Source organism: Anoplopoma fimbria, chromosome 3 (assembly GCF_027596085.1).
Source record: "Anoplopoma fimbria isolate UVic2021 breed Golden Eagle Sablefish chromosome 3, Afim_UVic_2022, whole genome shotgun sequence".
NCBI classification, from domain to species: domain Eukaryota; kingdom Metazoa; phylum Chordata; class Actinopteri; order Perciformes; family Anoplopomatidae; genus Anoplopoma; species Anoplopoma fimbria.
In genome coordinates this window covers 8126747-8143512 of record NC_072451.1, presented here as the reverse complement: position 1 = coordinate 8143512, position 16766 = coordinate 8126747, and the positions used below count along the sequence as shown (strand labels likewise).

The window sequence follows — 16766 nt, the reverse complement described above, 5'->3', positions numbered from 1 at the left end:
TTTTTGTGTATATAAAAATATGTTTTATTTTTGAACATGCTACTTTAAAAAAGCCCACGTCACCTATACACTGTAAAATAAATACATGGATTTACATAGTTACTGTCCTGCTGTTATATTCATACACCACCAGCAGAGAGGGGTGTTGTACAATTAATGCACAACTCTTGTGTGTATGCAGCATGCAGGTGTCCATCCATACCTGGGCTGCTGTGTTCTAACATTATCTTTGATTCAACCAATAATGGCTGCTATCAGACCATCAGCTGACTCACACAGGTAATGAAATCCCTCCTATGTTTACATTCAGAAGAGGATGCCATGTTTCCTCAGTGTCCGAGCTGATCTGAGGCCTGTCTGCCTCACAGTATTTCAACATTTATTTGAGTGTTGCTTTTAACTGTCTAGTAGTTTCTATTCCTGACTGAATTTAGACAAATACTACATATCCCTAAAATGTACTGGAGTTCAAACAAAGCATCAGAATGGGTTAGAAAGGTGATTATAGTGACTTTGAACAAAGCTTGGTTGTTGATGCCAGACGGCTAGTTTGAGGATATCTAAAATTGCTGATCTACTGGGATTTTACTGGTACAACTCATCTGCCTTGTATTGTGCTTTGTCAAACAGTTACAGAAAACAGTTTACAGATACATTTTTTGTTATCAACTAATCATAAAGGCCTAATAATCTGTTGATTTAGTTGAAAATGAAAGTGGTGATTTTTGTAAGCTCAAAGACCCACTATTACATTTCTTAATAGTAATGCAATCAAACTCATGGTTTGATGTTCTCAGTGTGATGGAATGTGTGTCAAATTATCATTGATATTTAAAGGGAAGGTCCATCTGCGTTCGTTTCTGGGATTTAAAAAAAAATAGGAATGTTCCCTTAGCTGTTAGCAAAAAGCTGTGACATACGTAATCAATCTAATCAATGAGGTTATGAACAATGTGAACTCTAGCACTGGCTCAGTTTAACGTTATCTGTGCCAAGTCTGGAAAGAACTGAAAGGGTTAGTTTGGAAGTGGGGATGTATGTTTACTATATAAGTATACTTCTGTGTTCTGCGATGTAAAATAACAGATTTTGTCAACTGAGTCTGGTGTTTTTTTAGGGATATAACAGCTTCAGTTTCCTGCAGTCTGATGGGGAAGTAAAGCGTCCATGGAGCAGCACAAAACTGTATTTAAAAGTTCGCTATTTAGAATATTTTTCAATGCTTTCCATAAGGCAGCCCTATCCAACAGGGAACTGAAGCTGTGATTTCCATCTATTCTCACTTGAAAGCCAACCAGATTGCATTAACAAAAACTGTCATTTTTGCCTCACGGAAGACGAGAGTTGCTGGTCTACCGCTGCCTCAATCGGTTAGTTTCATTGTATTAATGCATGGCTTTTGGATTTGAACTAACGTGGCGTCCGCAGTAACACATAGCTTACCTTTAATACATACTTTCGGACTTTAATATAACAGGAACACCACTGGAACACTACAGAATGATATACAAACCTCAACAAATAAATCGATAAATAATGGAATCGCACTTTAATGATATTGTTATTACAGTATATCAATATATTGAATATACTTTTATCTCTGTCCAGGAGATATATCTTTAACTGGGGCCACTGGGGGATTGGGTCTGTGACTGAGATCTTGGCAGGTTGGTGTGCATTGGAATTTATTTCTGAGCTTTCTATTAATAACAGTTTCCTACCTGGCTGATCAAAGTAACATCATGTCCTCTATGTGTCCGCAGTGGCAGCCATGTTCTTGGGGATGCGTCAATCATCGTTGCCCCTCCCCCAGCCATGGGCAACAAATGTTCTGATTGGCTACGTGACATGGCTGGCCTTATTTAGGTTCCTCCTCCTGATGCACAAGCACCAAACCAACCTTTACACCAAAAGATGTATGAGAACTTGATTTAAGATGATTTTACATCAGGCTTATACAAGGCCTTTACTGTTAGACTATTACTCTGATGAATTACGATGCTTCTTCATGACTTGACAGAGTATTGAGGGCCTTGCTGAGTCATTCATCATATACCTGCTTGATACCCTAACTGTTATTTGTTTGACCAGCAGCATCGGGGTCAGATGACCGAACAGCCATCCTCTCTGACCAATCAGAGCATGTTCACTTGGTAGGTATAAGCCTCCATTTTCTGTGCCCTGCTATTCTTAAACTGGATCTCTGTCATTGGTTACTGACACATCATCATTAAGTAATTAGAGATTTTAACTTAAGTTTAATTTTTAAAGTTACTTCAAAGAACTTTTAACTGGGGTTTTTTTCTAAACTAAAAACTGCTGACGCAGAATGACCTACATAAGCAAATGAGATCATCAGCAAGAAAATTAGTTATTCTTAAAGGATTCCCTGTAATATCACACAAAGCGATTTACAGCACTCGAATTCATCAAAAGCTCCTTCAGCTCAGACTCCAGCGGGGCCTCCTGCAGCGACCAGCTCCTATTCTGGCCAGGAGCAGGGCTTTGTCTTGCTGCACCGCCTGAACCCGCTGGGAGCCAACACCGACACTACACTGCAGGAGACCCAGGACGCATTGGGCCCACTGGAGGAAATGGAGTCATGGGAAAACCAGAACCAGGACTGCATTGGGCAGACCGTCATACCATTTCCCAGGGAAATTAAAGTGTCTCTAAAAGGAGTCTGGTGCTCAGAAACAATTCTGCTTTTCCCCACAGGGACCGCCTATATCAACACAAAATGAAAGGTCTTTTCAGTAACTATAACTGGATATAATCCATTAGTGCTATTACCAATGGATCACATGACTACTTGTATAAGGTGCTGCTCGAAGTGACATACCCATGGAGAATAACAGCAACTCGTCTAAGCTTATCAGGGTATATTGTCTCATTGTTTTGGTTTTACAAATTAAATGCATATTGTTCTCCGCCCTTATTAAACACACAGCAGACTACATGCCTAGCACCAAACAGACCCAGTTAGAGACTAGATAGTGAACATTATGGAGCAACCTTTTTGTCAGGAGTTGGTGGAGACCAAAACAGAGCTGAAATGATACAAATTTTAAAATGCTACAAAGACTGGGTACATTATCAAAGGGCTTGAGAATAGTATGAAAATGCAGCATTGCCTCTGCTCAGTCATTGCCTATGATCGATAGAGCTTACAACGCTTCCCTTAGATTCATCACAAACTGAAAAGCCTTGACTGACCACTGTGAGCCCTACTGTTAGGTAAGAGGGGGTGCTCTGGCACACACCCATCCTCTCTTTGTATTCGGATTTTAAAGAAGATTGTTCTTTGGGGTCACAGAACTTTTAGATAATGCAGAATGTTTGAAAATCCATGACTGAAAGACCTGGGAATGACCTTTTGATCTCAATGGGACCTATCCTGGTTAAATTAAGGTTAAAAAGAAGGAGAACAGTGAGAACACCATGTACTGACTGATGTGAGAGTCATAAAGGTTTTTAGCCCATTAGTCTATTTTCTAACTCCCCCTTACTTTCTGTTTCAGGGGCTCCTCATAAAGGCTCTCATTTTGGCTGCCTTGGCTCTGGGAAGCTCTGGACTCCTAATGGCCCTGCTGTCTGCTATTGCTGATATTTGACATTTAATGGCAAATAAAACTCAATTTTAAGACCATGATCATTTATAAAGTGTGAATTTTTATGATTACAGAAGGTATGAGGAACTACACTTAAATATTCCACCTAACACTCATATTCATGTAAAAACAAATCTATGTTTCTTGTTTCTTTATCACATTGTTGGTTCTATTTGTGTAGCTAGATGTTTATTTTATTCTTATACATTTCTGATTAAATGTTCATATTCTAATTCTATTTTAAGTGGCATTAGTAATGTTTAATAGTAGCACGTCTAGGCCCTTATTGAATAATAAATTAAAGAAAACTCTTCAATCAGCACAATAGCCAGCCACAGATGATTTATAATGCTTTTATTTTTTGATTTTCATTTACTTGAACTATGCAAACAGTGATGTCTTAGTAACCCCAAAAAAATTGTTTTCATTAAAATACGGAAAGATAAAATAGTATTTGACCTTTCTTTTTATTCACAGTAAATATTCATTCTATTGGATGTATCCTTTATTTTATTTAAGAACAATTTATTCATTTTATAAATTTTTTGAATAATTATTCACCAATTTATTCATGCATGCTACAAATACAAAGGCAGCAACAGATGTTATTGATTTACAAAATATAAAAGGACACAATACAAACAATGAACAAATACACATACTGCTTGGCAGATCCTCGGTTAGATTGACCACCAAATACTTATCAGTTCATTCTTGAGTGGACTTTTGTGCCAAATTTGACCAAACCCGTCGAAGCGTTCCTGAGATAGGGTGGTCACGGACAACCCTGGCACTGTCGCAGAGGGATAAAAACGTAGCAATGTGGAACTGCTCCAGTTCATGTGGCACTATGCACATTCATTCATTTCATTTTAAATTCAGATTAAATGGAAAATAATTCAATCCATTTTACTGTAGGCCATATATATATATATATATATATATATATATATATATATATATATATATATATTCAGAAGAAAAAGGAAGAGAACAGCCTGCTCATGCCTATTCATTTCTCAACATGAACCTAAACCACAAAAACACAGAAATTATTGTTCAGTTTATATTACATCACAATTTATTAGTCATCAGAGCATGGAATTACTTTTGTGAATAAATGTGGGACCACAATTGTGTATCACATGACATCACATACAGTATCTTTACATTAGCAAGTACATTTTATGTTTAAGCAGTTCATTAATTTGAATACAGTGAGTCCACAGCCCTAAAGTCATTTTAGTGTTGGACAAGCAGGACGTGCCTGTTTGCACACACACACACCTTGCACAAAGGTACAGTGGTGACATTATATCAATGCTCTGGAATTCACAGGTCCATTACCTCAGAGGTTTTTCTACCAGCAGTTTATCTGCGTGTCATACTGTATTTATCCATGTCTCCATCATTAGTGAAGCTGCAACGAAATACGTAAGCGCCTCACACAGTTCTTACTCAGGAGTAGGCGGAAGTGATCTGACTTTAAAAAAGTCTCTACACCACCAGGGGGACGGAATTCCTTTAATGCATTAGAAAGACTAAAAGACTAAAAGATTCATATCGATGAGAGCTACAGTACATTATAAACAAGTTCTGCTGTGGGGGTAAGTAGCTCCCATGAACTTTGATAGCAAACCACCTAAATGTGTCACTTTTGTTTCAGAACATTCAGATGATGAATTTTGAAATTAAAGCCCTTTAAAATGTCATATACAAGCTGTGTTTTATCTTAATTTAGATTACATTTAAAAGGAAGCTCTCTATGCTCCACAGTGTACGGACTCTTTTCATTTTTCCAATGGCCTATCTAGCACCACCCTTGGGGCAAAGTCTCCACTTGTGGTACTTGGATGAGTCTCGGAATGACCAAACGAGAAAATAGTCTGGATTAAAGAAGCAAGGCATGTGGGCAGCGACCCTGTCTTCTTCAAGTTATTTTTAAATATTACTAAATTGGTTTGACAATTATATAGTATATAAAGTATATAGTTGTGGTGACAAATGAAAATGCTGGATTACATTCAGAGGCAAAGATTTGTATTTATGCATCACACCAGAGTCACAGGGTGGATGGTGGCCTTACAGAGACCAGGGTTCACATCCTGAGTCCTGTCTTCGGTTAGGCTCAGGCAACTAAAACACCTTAGTTAAAGAAGAAATGGAGGTAAACAAGTTGTGTCTTGTGCTTCAAGTCACTTTGGACTTTTTCTGTATTAGACTTAAAACACAAAAAATGTTGCCACTGGACATTTTATAGTTATAATATGAAAAGTTTTGCAAATTGACAGATAGATTTATTAAGTCCAACTGAAATTGAATTGCATTTTTTTTTCCTGTGTTCTCCTTTGAGAAAAATATAAGCAGGCAAAAGGGAAAAATTTGTATTTAAATCTGTGTTTCATGATAGCGCCCCCTATATTTGAATTAAGTCATCGGAATACTGTTCCGGCATATGGCCACATAAATGGAGACCTTATTGGAATACAGACAATCAAATCTATACAGCAGTAGCGTGAGTGTTCTATCACAGGAGCAGGCGGTCACACTGAGCCAGACAGCGGCTACACAACACAAGAGACACAGACTTACCAGCTTAAGTCTCCTTCTTATATAACTTATAAACATGAGCACACGTACTGTCCAGCACCCTGAGCAAAATAAATGCAAATGTCAGTTACAGGACGTAGTTCTTATTCTCAAACAACACAAACAATAAATGATCAGACATGTATGATCATTTATTTAATGATCATACGACATGGTTTTTTGCTTTATTATGGCACTAGTATCCCGAGGCTTGTGTTGTCCAATGTTGTTATCTGCAAATGTTCTGAATAAAACACTACACTGACTTGACATCACATTATACTGTACAGCAGTGTATTACATAACATTCTTAACCCAAGATAACATGTAAATCAGTGTGACATCACAAATCACAGCTTCTCCACCTCTTCAATGGAACACAAGACCGTAACGCTGCAAAGACATCACACACACAATATCTCAATGATGCAATAACAATCGCAGAGAGAATGTGAGTGTGTAGGAGGCTATCAAGTTGAGTTTCTATGTAAAAAAAACCAACAGCAGCACGCTAATCCTCTGAAAGGTTGGATAAGATGGTTGCAGATGACAGATGTGCTTCCCTTGTATGTGTGTGTGTGTGTGTGTGTGTGTGTGTGTGTGTGTGTGTGTGTGTGTGTGTGTGTGTGTGTGTGTGTGTGTGTGAGTGTGTGTGAGAGAGTGAGAGGGACACAGAGAGAGAATATTGTGTATGCGTGCATCCGTCCTATAATAAGTGTGTCAGTGTGAGTGTGTCAGGCTGAACATGTGTGTGTCGCAAATGTCGCTAAAGCTGCTGTTTTCTGATTGGCTGCTGCCCACACACACTCAATATGCACCCCGCTGGCACTGAGATGTGAGAGAGAGAGGGAGGGAGAGAGAGGGTGATATAAAGGGGAAAGACAGGAATAATATAAGAGAGAAGAGAACAACAGTGCTATAGGAATCGAAACAGAACCAAGTGTTCCCAGTGTCATCACACCACTGCAACCGCTGGAGCAGCAGGTAAGACACAACAACTCTCCTCATGTTTTCAGTGCTTTTGCTTGGCTTGAAAGTTTTTCTGAGGCCTCTGAAACATATTGACCAGATGGTCATCTGTGTGCTTTAAACATTACAGAATAAATGTGTTTTGTTGTGAAGCTCATTTATGACACCTGGATGGATGCAACCTGTAGGGTCAACATTAACACAATCTGCTGTCTATTTGATGAAGATGATGATATTCTAGTCCAGAATTGTGATATGTTCATTATTCACTATGGAGAAGTCTGTATTTTTTATTTTATTTTTTATGAAAATGTCCCTCAAAGAAGCCCAAGCCAAATCAAGGACAAAACTACTGATATACAGCTCCAGTTCCTCTTTGACTCTTAACATAACTCATGGCACTGTTTAGTCTTTTCATTTTCCATACTACAAATTAATTTTGAATCTAACAACTCCCAACAACCCTGTCCCAAACTTTTGACCCCACCTATGAAATGAACTAGTTTAACATTTATTGTAAAAGTCAGGTTTGGCTGTCAGTCCTTCAAAATCATCAACAAGCTTCTCTCTAGATTCCTTGTTGAACTTGGATGGATGGATGGATGGATGGATGGATATATATAGAATAATGTTGTAAATCAAAACGAAACACAAACGCAACAAAATTACAAATAACTTGGTTTTGTTAAGGCAACAAAACTACTTAGTTGGTTTTTAAAAGATCATGGTTTTAAAAAAAATAATATTTTTTTATGATATTTAAATAAATGAAAAATAAAGTTTAAATGAAAATAATTAGACTTTAGGTCTAGCTGGTTCTGGACAGTCTGCTTTAAGCAAAGGCAGAAAGCAAATTTATTAAAAGTAACACTGGTTAGTCTCTAGTGTTTCCCAGAAGGCATTCTGGGAAATGTAGGAAATGACTAATTAATGTAGAAGTAGACGTGGAGAGAAATATGTTCTTAAATGTGCGATCGATCATGAAAAATCTTCTAGAATACACCGAGGGACTGAAGAGAGAGGGGAGATCATGTTGATGGGTTTAGCAAACCTTGACATGTTGGATTACAAAATGTTTACTAAGTTTCTCAAATAGATTAATTACTCATATTTATTTATGCATGGTATCCAAATCTTATATACAACTTCAATTTTTGCAAGGAATTACACATGTCTACATAAGCCTTGGAGAAACAACTCAATTTGATCCATGTGTGATTATGTGTGAAACAGAGCAGGATGCCTTTTATCTCTTAACCCAAGGGCTAGATTCATTGCCCCATGTGTGGATTGATCTGAGGGTGTGGAATACAGGAAACACTGTTGATGTTCCTGCAGAGTTAAAGAGCGTGTGTGTGTGTGTGTGTGTGTGTGTGTGTGTGTGTGTGTGTGTGTGTGTGTGTGTGTGTGTGTGTGTGTGTGTGTGTGTGTCTGTGTCTGTGTGTGTGTGTGTGTGTTTAGGATAGAGCTGGCCGCACAGTGTCATCTAGCTGTGACCTTGTATTTCATCTACTAGTCAAGAAAAAAGCCTGTAATGATTTACACTGTAGGAAAAATCCAATAAAGCCATTTGATACATCACATCAAAGTAGGATTACAACCACATATGCCTGATTAAAAAGGGAATCCCATCCAGTCAGTGGCCTCTGATATGAAATGATGTGTGACGAATGAGAGTAAAAATGATAGAGTGTGGAACTTTATGGGAGACATGAGCAACGTTCTTCCAAAAGACGTTCCCTGTTTTGAAACTGGTGGTGAAGGGGACGCACCAATCAGGGCCCGTTGGTGTTCGGTTGGGTCATAGCATAGGATTCACATCCTTCATATTACATCGTAATCTTTCTCCACTTATCTATTCAGGTCTTACCTTGACCTCATGACATTTTCCATTGAAGTCTAGGAAGAGTGGTTGGGAAAAGATATTAAGACGTAAAAAAACGTAAAGAAGATGTGGTCGAACTCACAACACCAATTAAAACTCTGTCAAAACTGTACAAGATCATCAGCGTTGATCTGACTTTATCTCTCCCTATTACCTCATGGAAGAAAGATTCATCTATATCACTAGATAATGAATCAAACACTGTAGATTCCTCATGATAAATAAACCCAACCTCCAGCTGATTCAGGGAAAGGTAATACACACCACACTCTTACAACCTAATGCACCAAAAGGGCCTCTAGGTTTTATTTTTATTTAACTTTTGTTGTTGTTTTGTTAATGATTTTTCTGTAATTCTTGTTTTGTTTTGTGTTTCTTGGCAGGGATGCTGATAGCAGTAGTATAAATTCTTTTTTTTATTATTGTTATTTTTAGTTCCATTTGGTAATTCATTATGCATCTCTTTATTTTCCTCTCTTCTTCCTCCCTTTTTAAACAACACTGGTCAATCTATTCATACTTTAACTATTTTCTTATCTGTCTTTCAGTAGAATATACTGTTATAGCAACTATCAACAATAAAACTATTATTTTTATATGATTGCGTCACCTGTTACTATATGCATGATCTCACTGATCCTGGCACGGCTATGTCTACTACTACTGTCATATAAAAGGCTAAAATCGAATCATTTGTATCCCATAGCGGCCCAATACACTACAATTTTATTATTTACTGTAAAGGGTTAAGAGCAGACTGTCACCAGATTAAAGCCTAAGTCATTACATCAACAGTCTAGTTTGGTGGCAGCTCAATGATGAGTTCCTATCTGAAGGTCAGATCTGGGGTTTGTCTCCCTGAGTGATGTCTCTCTCTCTTCCTGTTCATTTATCTGTCTGTCTCTCTGCATCTCTCTCTCTAATCTGCAGTCCTTATCCAGGGTGGCTGGCACTCAGTCCTTTGTTTTGTGTGTGTGTGTGTGTGTGTGTGTGTGTGTGTGTGTGTGTGTGTGTGTGTGTGTGTGTGTGTGTGTGTGTGTGTGTGTGTGTGTGTGTGGAGCCAGCTGTGATCTGGTGTACAGTCACTGGAACCTTACCTCAGCTCACCAAGCTCACAAACTCTCTTTCACACACACACACACGCACACACACACACACACACACACACACACACACACACACACACACACACACACACACACAGACGCAGATTACATGACAGTCAGTCGATGTTAAAGGTCATGAATCAAACTCCAGCAGGGTCATTGCATTTCATCCGTCACTTTTCTTCCGACTGCAACAATGGCGAGAATGCTATGAAATATTTCTGTAAATAGAAATGGGTGGTTAGGTGGACAGGTGTTACTGATGTAAGGAAGGAGTTAGGTGGAGTGTCATGTCTGAATTATGAGTCTCAGATTATTATTATTATTTGGAAAGAAAAGAACATAATATGGGTTAAGATAAGTAACGTTGGTACCTTACATGATTTAAAAAGCCAAGCCATTTAAAATAAGTCAGCGTTGACTTTTTCTAAGTTGACCTCTCCTGGGTGAAAGTTTGTTTGACCCATCCATCCAACACAAACTAATCCCTGGACTTTGATTAAAACATAATACTTTTGATCCTGGGAATTTGTGTGTCCACCACAACAAAGGATGTTTATTGACTTTCCGTTGGATATTTACTGGTAACTGATAACTGATTTACTGATTTACTGATATTCTATGTTGTGGAATAAAACGTTAAAATCTCAGTTTGTGTTACAGACATTATTTTAGAAATCCAACCAAAAACCATTGACTTCAAGACAAAGGAACCAGAAGTAAAACAAAAGCTACTCATCTTCATGTTTTATAACTAACATGAAAATATGTAATTAGAAAGGTTTTTTTTCTCCAAAATAAGGTCCCATGTGGGACACCGGAAAGGGCGGGACTTCGCCTCCATAGTCCTGAATTTAGTGAGCGCTACATCCCGATAGGCTAATTAGCACTAGTTAAGATAGGATGGCTATCTGATACAGTGATGGAGCCTGGAGGGTTGACAGATATATATATATAGATAGAGAGAGGCAGATAGGAATACAGTAGAGAGGAGAGAGAGAGAGTGTGAGAGAAAGAGCAGATAGGAATACAGAGAGAGAGAGAGAGAGTGAGAAAGAGAAGAGAAAGAGGCAGATAGGAATACAGTAGAGAGGAGAGAGAGAGAGAGGCAGATAGGAATACAGTAGAGAGAGAGAGTGTGAGAGAAAGAGAGAGAGAGAGAGAGAGAGAGGCAGATAGGAATACAGTAGAGAGGAGAGAGAGAGAGTGTGAGAGAGAGAGAGAGAGGCAGATAGGAATACAGAGAGAGAGAGGCAGATAGGAATATAGTAGAGAGGAATACAGTAGAGAGAGAGAGTGTGAGAGAAAGAAAGAGAGAGAGAGAGGCAGATAGGAATACAGTAGAGAGGAGAGAGAGAGTGTGAGAGAAAGAAAGAGAGAGAGAGAGGCAGATAGGAATACAGTAGAGAGGAGAGAGAGAGAGTGTGAGAGAGGCAGAAGGAATACAGTAGAGAGAGAGAGAGGCAGATAGGAATACAGTAGAGAGGCAGAGGAGAGTAGAGAGAATGTGAGAGAAAGAGAGAGAGAGAGAGAGAGGCAGATAGGAATACAGTAGAGAGAGAGAGAGAGAGGCAGATAGGAATACAGTAGAGAGGAGAGAGAGAGAGAGAGAGAGAGGAAAAGAGAGAGAGAGAGAGGCAGATAGGAATACAGTAGAGAGAGAGAGAGAGAATACAGTAGAGAGAGAGAGAGAGAAGAGAGAGAGAGAGAGAGAGGCAGATAGGAATACAGTAGAGAGGAGAGAGAGAGAGTGTGAGAGAAAGAAAGAGAGAGAGAGAGCAGATAGGAATACAGTAGAGAGGGAGAGAGAGAGAGTGTGAGAGAAAGAAAGAGAGAGAGAGGCAGATAGGAATACAGTAGAGAGGAGAGAGAGAGAGAGTGTGAGAGAAAGAGAGTGTGAGAGAGAGAGAGAGAGGCAGATAGGAATACAGTAGAGAGGAGAGAGAGAGAGTGTGAGAGAAAGAAAGAGAGAGAGAGAGGCAGATAGGAATACAGTAGAGAGGAGAGAGAGAGAGTGTGAGAGAAAGAAAAAGAGAGAGAGAGAGAGGCAGATAGGAATACAGTAGAGAGAGAGAGAGAGAGAGTGTGAGAGAAGAGTAGTGTGAGAAAGAGAGAGAGAGAGAGGCAGATAGGAATACAGTAGAGAGAGAGAGAGAGAGAGTGTGAGAGAAAGAAAGAGAGAGAGAGAGAGGCAGATAGGAATACAGTAGAGAGGAGAGAGAGAGAGTGTGAGAGAGAGAGAGAGAGAGGCAGATAGGAATACAGTAGAGAGAGAGAGAGAGAGAGAGAGTGTGAGAGAAAGAGAGAGAGAGAGAGAGAGTGATGAACAATAGTCTGCCAATACACATTTATCTCTTCTGCTCTAATTCACCGGTCCAGGTCGATACATCCTTCTCTCTCTCTCTCTCTCTCTCTCTCTCTCTCTGCTCCTCTCTCCACACGCTCCTCTAGCTCTCTCCACACACACACACACACACACACACACACACACACACACACACACACACACACACACACGCACACACATACACGCGCGGCAGCCGCTAGTTGCATGCGTCCGTCCTCGCGCCGGCGGGTGGCCGCCTGGCTGCTCGCGCTGCCGTTGGGGAGCGGTGGAGAGGACTGCGCGCGCCGCGGCCGCCTGGAGATGATCTCGTTCTGGCTGCTGTGCTGGAAGCTGCTGGTAGGTAAACGACCGAGCAGCGACTCGCGTCCACGGCATCTTTACGAACCCAGAGCAGCAGTCGTGCCGGGGTGTACGCTCTTCCTGTCGCGCGGTGCGGATTCCAGATTTGGCAGCCAGCACGTAGACACAGAGGTGTATGCGCGAGGCTTTTGGCTTAGCTCGAGCTACCATCAAATCCCAGTTTTCCTGGCTTCTGCGTGCGCTTATCTGTCACGATTTTGGTGCTTCGCCCGGTTTGAGGATGCTGCCTTATATAACACAGTCGGCTCAGCATTGTGACAGGATAGAATATTGTAGAAGAAGAGAATATCACGGTGAGGATGTTAACACACTGGATACATGAGGAATAGAATAGAGTCACACAGAACAAAATGAAACATGTGACTGAACAGAACACCAGAGTAGAAGAGATCAGTGAAACGTGAATGCTTCCTGATGAGGCAACACACCTTCACTTCTGCCTCATATATGACACATGATGTGGAAAGCTGCTCTGTAGTCCTCCCATCACACACACACACACACACACACTCACACACACACACACACACACACACACACACACACACACACACACACACAGAGGTGTCTGATTAAATGGTGCTGATGAGGCCGTCTCCAGCTGTTGATGGGGGGGGCCATACAAGCGATTTGGGGCTGGAAGTTGATTCACTTTACAAGCAATGTCATTCTGTGTATGAACTGGCTTTCATTTATATTTAATATCTGGGAGTTCAAAGAAAAGTTGTGCAAGTTGACAGAGGTCATAGAGGTCCAAGGTCAACTCCATGCAGGCAGTGATCAGAAGCTTGGATTATAGTTGAGAGCTGCTGCACAACTAATGACTCTCCAGTCCTCTCCCATATGTTGTGACTTCTCTGAAGAATTGAAGATTTGGCTATATATAGAATATACATTGATTGAATGAAGACAGAAGCATCTATGTCATTAAATCTCCTACTAATCCTCTAGTGGAAATCTGAATGTTTTTTAAGCTCTCAATGTCTGTTCACCAGCAGTATATTTGAACCTATGTCTTATTTTAATGCAGATGATCATTATTATTGTCAACAGAACAGCGGTGCATGTTGATTTAATTAGAATGTAATAATCACAACTACTTTCAGGGAGGTTATATGAGAGGGAGACATATTGAGAGTATGTTACAGTATAAACGGAAAGCCAGTGATTTAGGAAGCAACATATGTGTTCAATGAATGGACATCATTCTCATTTTGTGGAATGCTGTTGTGGTTTCTTTTTAATCATAACCACAAACAAATTGTCTTACCCTAACCCAACCGATACCATTTCATAAGGAAATCACCGACACTCATCGCGTATTCAAAAACATTGACAAACATCATCCTCGCCAACTGCAGCTCATGATTCTGCTCTTTGATGTCATTTTTTTTTCTCAGATTCAAAATTCAAGCTTTTTCAGCAGCTCACTGGTAGGAGAGTGTGTCACTGATGCAGAGACGGAGCTTATCTTTCATAAAGGGTAGAATTTGGTCTTCTGAGGCTGGGCTGACTCCTGCAGTTATTTTAGTTCTTGTGTTTGTTAATATTTTTAGGTTAGCCAGCATGAAAAGAAATATTGGTATTTTCTTATTTTAGTTGTTGAACTTCTTTACATCTACTATCTCATCCCTTCATTATAAATATAACATGCAGCCCAATAAGGCAATGAAATCATGGCCTATCATTGTGCATCCCTGTGTTACATGATGACAATAAATGATCCTTTAAATCTTTGAATGTCAGATATTCAGATAACTGAGAATTGTTGCTGAATAATGGAATGATTTAGGGATCAAATATCGACATATCGTGATACACAATTACTTCATCTTAATCGATAATGACAAGCACATTCTAATTCAAATTTGTCAGAAAGTCTGATCAAACTCACTTAAAGCAAACTATTTCCTATCTGATTACTACATTTTTGTATGCATGCATGTCAACATAGCCGGTGCATAGCTGGAAATATTATTATTTTGTTTTTCTTACTAGGATTTCACTTGAAATTGTTATAATTATTTTTCACTAAATAAGAAAATGCTTTAAAGTATATTAATCTCACAGGATTATGAAAAAAGAGGCATCATGTGATTTTTATAGATAATTTAATTAATTGACTTACCAGGAAACATGCTATGTTGTGATATATTGTTGTCCAGATATGTAATGACATTTATCTTGATAGGAGTAGGGCCATATCACCCGGCCCTACTTTCTCTACATCGATTCATGTGTTCAGTGAAAGATAACTGACTTTAGCAGCTTGCCTGCCTCTGCAGCTATACTTAGTGTTGCCATAGCAGCACCTCTCGCCTGTCACCAGCACATGCCCGGAACGACAGACCATAATAATGCTGCTAACCCACTCACAGCCAACGCATTGCCACCATGGTAACAATATGGAGGCTTGAGTTTCCAACATGAACAGAGCATACACACTGTAATCTACTCAACAGTGCTTCATATATGTGACTTGATGAGTGTGTGGTCTTTATGTTCATAGATCTGTTTGTGTGTCAGGGCTGTGTGGTTTAAGAACACAGTCATCATCCCGTTCAGTACTCAGGTTGAATTTTGGATTTTTTTAAGCAGTCATTGCTATTAACTTTATATTATATTCCAAACAAACCACATTTTTCACTTACCGTATTTTCCGCACTATAGGGCGCACTGGATTATAAGGCGCACTGTCAATGAATGGTCTATTTTCGATCTTTTTTCATATATAAGGCGCACCGGACTATAAGGCGCATTAAGCGAAACAAAACAGTCAGTCAGTCAAACTTCCTCCACTTCCGTACCATTGATTCATTAATGTTGAATTCTCTCGCAGCTGCTCTATTCCCATGTTCTACTGCGTGACTGACAGCCTTGAGTTTGAAGTCCGCGTCGTAAGCGTGTCTCTTGACAGGAGCCATGTTGGGTCCTTATACACACACACTGTAATATGATGGTGAAGCACAGTATGTATTACTCCGCGACGCTCCTGACTACGGTGGCCGTGATGCTGCTGCGGTGCGGCTTTGTAGTTTACTAAGTCTACTAAAACATGTTGACAGAGCGCCGTGTACCACACAAAACCGCTTCGAGGTCAGTAAGCACAACCAGAATTAATCCATATATAAAGCGCTCCGGATTATAAGGCGCACTGTCGTTTTTTGAGAAAATTAAAGGCTTTTAAGTGCGCCTTATAGTGCGGAAAATACGGTACATAAATCGATATAGCTTTTTTTAAGGTTGAATCACTAGTAATGTTTATATAATGATTTGTGGAAGATCATTTCTATTGAGAATAGCTTGTCTACCTTAAAGGATCAGTCCACCTTAAGTACACTGTTCAGAAGTTATTGCTAACTTTGGGGCTAACCCCCTTCACTTCAACAGCTATACTGTTCATACTCACTGTCACTCTCTCTCTCTCTCTCTCTCTCTCTCTCACACACACACACACACACACACACACACACACACACACACACACACACACTCCCCAATGTTATGCACACAACCTACACACTGAGTTATTCCTCAAGGAGTTGGCTACTTGTCTAACACATTTGAGTAGTAAAACATCTTAAAAATACATACACAAAAATTCTCCATACATGTTTGCATGTGTTTTAAAAAGCTTAGTTGAACAAGGTCCTTCATTTGTTTCATAATTACAGCTTATGACATCTTTTAAATTTATTTTGCAAAAGAACAAAAATAAGAACATCCAAAGCCCAAGATTAAAAACTGAATACCTACCCAATGAAGGGATATTAAAAAAGTCAAATATTCAATTTGTTGGATCCAATCTGACAAAATTGCTAGTTACAAAGTAGAAGTTAGGACATTCAAGTCACTATTATGAGATAGCAATATTAATAGTAATAGTAATTATAAGTAGG

General features: G+C 39.5%; 1 protein-coding gene across 1 annotated transcript in view; it reads left to right on the top strand.

The window, feature by feature from the left end:
- Positions 1 to 3944, top strand: part of LOC129088773 (putative ferric-chelate reductase 1) — a 10347-nt gene extending 6403 nt beyond the window's left edge. Inside the window, exons 12-16 of the mRNA XM_054596004.1 lie at positions 182 to 279; positions 1609 to 1667; positions 1764 to 1916; positions 2095 to 2153; positions 3522 to 3944. Coding sequence (XP_054451979.1) covers positions 182 to 279; positions 1609 to 1667; positions 1764 to 1916; positions 2095 to 2153; positions 3522 to 3614 — 462 coding nt within the window. The 3' untranslated portion in view covers positions 3615 to 3944. The remainder of the gene's footprint in view (positions 1 to 181; positions 280 to 1608; positions 1668 to 1763; positions 1917 to 2094; positions 2154 to 3521) is intronic.
- The last annotated feature ends 12822 nt before the right edge of the window (positions 3945 to 16766 follow it).